General features: G+C 45.0%; 1 protein-coding gene across 1 annotated transcript in view; it reads left to right on the plus strand.

Annotated features, from left to right (window-relative positions):
* The window catches only part of LOC129842291 (collagen alpha-1(VI) chain-like), an 86,777-nt gene that overhangs the window by 21,743 nt on the left and 57,534 nt on the right, over window positions 1-7,500 (plus strand). The window contains exons 13-17 of the mRNA XM_055910776.1: window positions 5,054-5,116; window positions 5,187-5,249; window positions 5,343-5,396; window positions 5,488-5,523; window positions 7,150-7,212. Of these exons, the coding sequence (XP_055766751.1) occupies window positions 5,054-5,116; window positions 5,187-5,249; window positions 5,343-5,396; window positions 5,488-5,523; window positions 7,150-7,212 (279 nt within the window). The remainder of the gene's footprint in view (window positions 1-5,053; window positions 5,117-5,186; window positions 5,250-5,342; window positions 5,397-5,487; window positions 5,524-7,149; window positions 7,213-7,500) is intronic.

Consider the following 7,500-nt stretch of genomic DNA (forward strand, 5'->3'; position numbering starts at 1 on the left):
CATGTCACAATGAGACCATAACTCCACCTAGCAACAACAAAACATCTACATGTCACAATGAAACCATAACTCCTAGCAACAACAGAACATCTACATGTCACAATGAAACCATATCTCCTAGCAACAACAGAACATCTACATGTCACAATGAAACCATAACTCCTAGCAACAACAGAACATCTACATGTCACAATGAAACCATAACTCCTAGCAACAACAGAACATCTACATGTCACAATGAAACCATAACTCCTAGCAACAACAGAACATCTACATGTCACAATGAAACCATAACTCCTAGCAACAACAGAACATCTACATGTCACAATGAAACCATAACTCCACCTAGCAACAACAGAACATCTACATGTCACAATGAGACCATAACTCCTAGCAACAACAGAACATCTACATGTCACAATGAAACCATAACTCCACCTAGCAACAACAGAACATCTACATGTCACAATGAAACCATAACTCCTAGCAACAACAACACATCTACATGTCACAATGAAACCATAACTCCTAGCAACAACAGAACATCTACATGTCACAATGAGACCATAACTCCACCTAGCAACAACAAAACATCTACATGTCACAATGAAACCATAACTCCTAGCAACAACAGAACATCTACATGTCACAATGAAACCATAACTCCTAGCAACAACAGAACATCTACATGTCACAATGAAACCATAACTCCTAGCAACAACAGAACATCTACATGTCACAATGAAACCATAACTCCTAGCAACAACAACACATCTACATGTCACAATGAAACCATAACTCCTAGCAACAACAACACATCTACATGTCACAATGAAACCATAACTCCTAGCAACAACAACACATCTACATGTCACAATGAAACCATAACTCCTAGCAACAACAGAACATCTACATGTCACAATGAAACCATAACTCCTAGCAACAACAGAACATCTACATGTCACAATGAAACCATAACTCCTAGCAACAACAGAACATCTACATGTCACAATGAAACCATAACTCCTAGCAACAACAACACATCTACATGTCACAATGAAACGATAACTCCTAGCAACAACAGAACATCTACATGTCACAATGAAACCATAACTCCTAGCAACAACAGAACATCTACATGTCACAATGAAACCATAACTCCTAGCAGCAACAGAACATCTACATGTCACAATGAAACCATAACTCCTAGCAACAACAGAACATCTACATGTCACAATTAAACCATAACTCCTAGCAACAACAGAACATCTACATGTCACAATGAAACCATAACTCCTAGCAACAACAGAACATCTACATGTCACAATGAAACCATAACTCCTAGCAACAACAACACATCTACATGTCACAATGAAACCATAACTCCTAGCAACAACAGAACATCTACATGTCACAATGAAACCATAACTCCTAGCAACAACAGAACATCTACATGTCACAATGAAACCATAACTCCTAGCAACAACAGAACATCTACATGTCACAATGAAACCATAACTCCTAGCAACAACAGAACATCTACATGTCACAATGAAACCATAACTCCTAGCAACAACAGAACATCTACATGTCACAATGAAACCATAACTTCTAGTAAAAACAGAACATCTACATGTCACAATGAAACCATAACTCCTAGCAACAACAGAACATCTACATGTCACAATGAAACCATAACTCCTAGCAACAACAGAACATCTACATGTCACAATGAAACCATATCTCCTAGCAACAACAGAACATCTACATGTCACAATGAAACCATAACTCCTAGCAACAACAGAACATCTACATGTCACAATGAAACCATAACTCCTAGCAACAACAGAACATCTACATGTCACAATGAGACCATAACTCCTAGCAACAACAGAACATCTACATGTCACAATGAAACCATAACTCCTAGCAACAACAGAACATCTACATGTCACAATGAAACCATAACTCCTAGCAACAACAGAACATCTACATGTCACAATGAAACCATAACTCCACCTAGCAACAACAGAACATCTACATGTCACAATGAAACCATAACTCCTAGCAACAACAACACATCTACATGTCACAATGAAACCATAACTCCTAGCAACAACAGAACATCTACATGTCACAATGAAACCATAACTCCTAGCAACAACAGAACATCTACATGTCACAATGAAACCATAACTCCTAGCAACAACAGAACATCTACATGTCATTCTAAATGTTACAGGAAACCTGTTTCTTTGTCCCTCCTAGTAGCAGGTCTATTATGTCATGTGAAACATGGACACTGCTGATCAAACTGTTGGGATCTCAGGGCTGATCAGACTGTTCTGAATCAAATGATTCTGAATCACTTGGTAACAGCTCCTTACAGTTGTCAAATGATTCTGAATCACTTGGTAACAGCTCCTTACAGTTGTCAAATGATTCTGAATCACTTGGTAACAGCTCCTTACAGTTGTCAAATGATTCTGAATCACTTGATAACAGCTCCTTACAGTTGTCAAATGATTCTGAATCACTTGATAACAGCTCCTTACAGTTGTCAAATGATTCTGAATCACTTGATAACAGCTCCTTACAGTTGTCAAATGATTCTGAATCACTTGGTAACAGCTCCTTACAGTTGTCAAATGATTCTGAATCACTCGGTAACAGCTCCTTACAGTTGTCAAATGATTCTGAATCACTCGGTAACAGCTCCTTACAGTTGTCAAATGATTCTGAATCACTTGGTAACAGCTCCTTACGGTTGTCAAATGATTCTGAATCACTTGGTAACAGCTCCTTACAGTTGTCAAATGATTCTGAATCACTTGGTAACAGCTCCTTACGGTTGTCAAATGATTCTGAATCACTTGATAACAGCTCCTTACAGTTGTCAAATGATTCTGAATCACTTGATAACAGCTCCTTACAGTTGTCAAATGATTCTGAATCACTTGGTAACAGCTCCTTACAGTTGTCAAATGATTCTGAATCACTTGGTAACAGCTCCTTACAGTTGTCAAATGATTCTGAATCACTCGGTAACAGCTCCTTACAGTTGTCAAATGATTCTGAATCACTCGGTAACAGCTCCTTACGGTTGTCAAATGATTCTGAATCACTTGATAACAGCTCCTTACAGTTGTCAAATGATTCTGAATCACTTGATAACAGCTCCTTACAGTTGTCAAATGATTCTGAATCACTTGGTAACAGCTCCTTACAGTTGTCAAATGATTCTGAATCACTTGGTAACAGCTCCTTACAGTTGTCAAATGATTCTGAATCACTCGGTAACAGCTCCTTACAGTTGTCAAATGATTCTGAATCACTCGGTAACAGCTCCTTACAGTTGTCAAATGATTCTGAATCACTCGGTAACAGCTCCTTACGGTTGTCAAATTATTCTGAATCACTCGGTAACAGAAATGTTCACTTGTACCCTAGTTTATAGAAAGACGCGTGTACTGTGTGTGTGTGTGTGTGTGTGTGTGTGTGTGTGTGTGTGTGTGTGTGTGTGTGTGTGTGTGTGTGTGTGTGTGTGTGTGTGTGTGTGTGTGTGTGTGTGTGTGTGTGTGTGTGTGTGTGTGTGTGTGTGTGTTTACAGTATGTTATCCCCAGGGGTTAGTTTATAAACATGCTGCCAACAGAGAATGTAAACACAGTTATTCTGATTATCTGTCCCTCTGTCTGTCTGTCCCTCTGTCTGTCCCTCTGTCCCTCTGTCTGTCTGTCCCTCTGTCTGTCCCTCTGTCTGTCCCTCTGTCTGTCCCTCTGTCCCTCTGTCCCTCTGTCTGTCCCTCTGTCTGTCCCTCTGTCCCTCTGTCTGTCTGTCCCTCTGTCTGTCCCTCTGTCTGTCCCTCTGTCCCTCTGTCTGTCCCTCTGTCTGTCCCTCTGTCTGTCCCTCTGTCTGTCTGTCTGTCCCTCTGTCTGTCCCTCTGTCTGTCCCTCTGTCTGTCCCTCTGTCTGTCCCTCTGTCTGTCCCTCTGTCTGTCTGTCTGTCCCTCTGTCTGTCCCTCTGTCTGTCTGTCTGTCCCTCTGTCTGTCCCTCTGTCTGTCCCTCTGTCTGTCCCTCTGTCTGTCTGTCCCTCTGTCTGTCCCTCTGTCCCTCTGTCTGTCGGTCTGTCTGTCTGTCCCTCTGTCTGTCCCTCTGTCCCTCTGTCTGTCCCTCTGTCTGTCCCTCTGTCTGTCCCTCTGTCTGTCCCTCTGTCCCTCTGTCCCTCTGTCTGTCCCTCTGTCTGTCCCTCTGTCTGTCCCTCTGTCCCTCTGTCTGTCCCTCTGTCCCTCTGTCCCTCTGTCTGTCCCTCTGTCCCGCTGTTTGTCCCTCTGTCCCTCTGTCCCTCTGTCTGTCTGTCCCTCTGTCTGTCTGTCCCTCTGTCTGTCTGTCCCTCTGTCTGTCTGTCCCTCTGTCTGTCCCTCTGTCCCTCTGTCTGTCTGTCTGTCTGTCTGTCTGTCTGTCTGTCTGTCTGTCCCTCTGTCTGTCTGTCTGTCTGTCTGTCTGTCCCTCTGTCTGCCCCTCTGTCTGTCTGTCTGTCTGTCTGTCTGTCTGTCTGTCCCTCTGTCTGTCTGTCTGTCTGTCTGTCTGTCCCTCTGTCTGTCTGTCTGTCCCTCTGTCTGTCCCTCTGTCTGTCTGTCTGTCTGTCTGTCTGTCTGTCCCTCTGTCTGTCTGTCTGTCTGTCTGTCTGTCTGTCTGTCTGTCTGTCTGTCTGTCCCTCTGTCTGTCCCTCTGTCTGTCTGTCCCTCTGTCTGTCCCTCTGTCTGTCTGTCCCTCTGTCTGTCCCTCTGTCTGTCCCTCTGTCTGTCCCTCTGTCTGTCTGTCTGTCTGTCCCTCTGTCTGTCCCTCTGTCTGTCTGTCTGTCTGTCCCGCTGTCTGTCCCTCTGTCTGTATATCTCTGTCCCTCTGATAATCAGTAGTAGAACTGTGTGATGTAGTGAAGCTCTGCTCTACCTCAGGGGCTCTAGAACACTTTGGGTTCTATTGTTCCCTGTTCTATATTCTGACTTCTATGTTCCGTTGTTCCGTGTTTAAAGTAGCGTGTTCTGTTTGTAGGGCTCACAGGGAGACGGAGGACCTAAGGGAGATCCTGGTCCATACGGAACCAAAGGAGCTAAGGTACAGTACGATGACTTCCTGTTGTACTGTTGTTACCATGGCGATGTTGACAGTGTATTTCTTGTTTCAGGGTGATCAGGGGAAAAACGGAGAACCAGGACGACCCGGTAACTACGGACCGCCCGGAACCAAGGTGTGTGTATGTGTGTGTATGTGTGTGTACATGAGTTTGGTTGTGTTTATGTGACTCTGAATCAACTCATATTAACATGCTGTGTTCTGATAGGGTACACTGGGCCCAAAAGGAGCCAATGGGGACAAAGGACAGCGGGGTGATGATGTAAGTGATTCTAACGCCTGAGAATTATGGGAAGATTCTGTTGAGGTGTTGATGACATCACGTGTGGCATCATGACTGTTGTGTGTTTCAGGGAGCACCTGGACCGGACGGCCTCCGAGGAGACAGCGTATTTACACACTTTACTACTACTACACTGCGTGTCTGCGTGTCTGCGTATCTGCGTGTCTGCGTGTGTGTCTGTGTGTGTCCGCGTGTCTGCGTGTCTGCGTGTCTGCGTGTCTGTGTGTCTGTGTGTCTGCGTGTCTGCGTGTCTGCGTGTCTGCGTGTCTGCGTGTCTGTGTGTCTGTGTGTCTGCGTGTCTGCGTGTCTGTGTGTCTGCGTCGGTGTGTATGTGTGTCTGTGTGTCTGTGTGTCTGTGTGTGTGTGTGTGTGTGTGTATGTGTATCTGTGTGTCTGTGTGTCTGTGTGTGTGTGTGTGTGTGTGTATGTGTATCTGTGTGTCTGTGTGTCTGTGTGTCTGTGTGTCTGTGTGTCTGTGTGTCTGTGTGTCTGTGTGTGTGTCTGTGTGTGTGTATGTCTGTGTCTGTGTGTCTGTGTATCTGTGTATCTGTGTGTGTGTGTCTGTGTGTCTGTTTATCTGTGTGTCTGTGTGTGTGTCTGTGTGTCTGTTTATCTGTGTGTCTGTGTGTGTGTCTGTGTGTCTGTATGTCTGGGCCTGTGTCGGTGTGTCTGTGTGTCTGTGTATGTCTGTGTGTATGTGTGTCTGTGTGTATGTGTGTCTGTGTCTGTGTATCTGTGTGTCTGCGTCTGTGTATCTGTGTGTGTGTCTGTGTGTCTGTGTGTCTGTGTGTCTGTGTGTCTGTGTGTTGTGTCTGTGTGTCTGTGTGTCTGTGTGTCTGTGTGTCTGCGTGTCTGCGTGTCTGTGTGTCTGCGTCGGTGTGTATGTGTGTCTGTGTGTCTGTGTGTCTGTGTGTGTGTGTGTGTGTGTGTATGTGTATCTGTGTGTCTGTGTGTCTGTGTGTGTGTGTGTGTGTGTGTGTGTATGTGTATCTGTGTGTCTGTGTGTCTGTGTGTCTGTGTATCTGTGTGTCTGTGTGTCTCTGTGTCTGTGTGTCTGTGTGTCTGTGTATCTGTGTGTCTGTGAATCTGTGTGTCTGTGTGTCTGTGAGTCTGTGTGTCTGTGTGTCTGTGTGTCTGTGTATGTGTGTCGGTGTGTCTGTGTGTGTGTATGTCTGGGCCTGTGTCGGTGTGTCTGTGTGTCTGTGTGTCTCTGTGTCTGTGTGTGTGTGTCTGTGTGTGTGTATGTCTGCGTCTGTGTGTCTGTGTATCTGTGTATCTGTGTGTGTGTGTCTGTGTGTCTGTTTATCTGTGTGTCTGTGTGTGTGTCTGTGTGTCTGTTTATCTGTGTGTCTGTGTGTGTGTCTGTGTGTCTGTATGTCTGGGCCTGTGTCGGTGTGTCTGTGTGTCTGTGTGTCTGTGTATGTCTGTGTGTCTGTGTGTATGTGTGTCTGTGTGTATGTGTGTCTGTGTCTGTGTATCTGTGTGTCTGCGTCTGTGTATCTGTGTGTGTGTCTGTGTGTCTGTGTGTCTGTGTGTCTGTGTGTCTGTGTGTGTGTGTGTTGTGTCTGTGTGTCTGTGTCTCTGTGTGTCTGTGTCTGTGTGTGTTTGTTTTCTGTCTGTGTCGGTGTGTCGGTGTGTCTGTGCGTCTGTGTATCTGTGTCTCTGTGTGTCTGTGTTTAGGATTTAGGTTTAGGATTAGGATGTGTGTTGACTTCTGTCCATTCTCCTTCAGGGAACCCCAGGAGAGAAAGGAGAACAAGGAACCCGTGGAAACAGAGGACCAAGAGGAGATTTGGTGAGTGGTGATGAAGATGATGATGATGTGGGTGGTGAGGGTGATGATGGTGATGATGATGGTGGTGGTGATGGTGGTGATGATGATGATGATGAGGGTGGTGATGATGATGGTGATGATGATGAGGGTGGTGATGGTGGTGATGATGGTGATGATGATGATGGTGATGACGATGGTGATGATGATGGTGGTGGTGATGATGATGATGATGAGGGTGGTGATGATGATGATGATGGTGATGATGATGAGGGTGGTGATGATGATGGTGATGATGATGATGGTGATGAT

This window comes from Salvelinus fontinalis, unplaced genomic scaffold, assembly GCF_029448725.1.
Source record: "Salvelinus fontinalis isolate EN_2023a unplaced genomic scaffold, ASM2944872v1 scaffold_0031, whole genome shotgun sequence".
NCBI lineage: Eukaryota > Metazoa > Chordata > Actinopteri > Salmoniformes > Salmonidae > Salvelinus > Salvelinus fontinalis.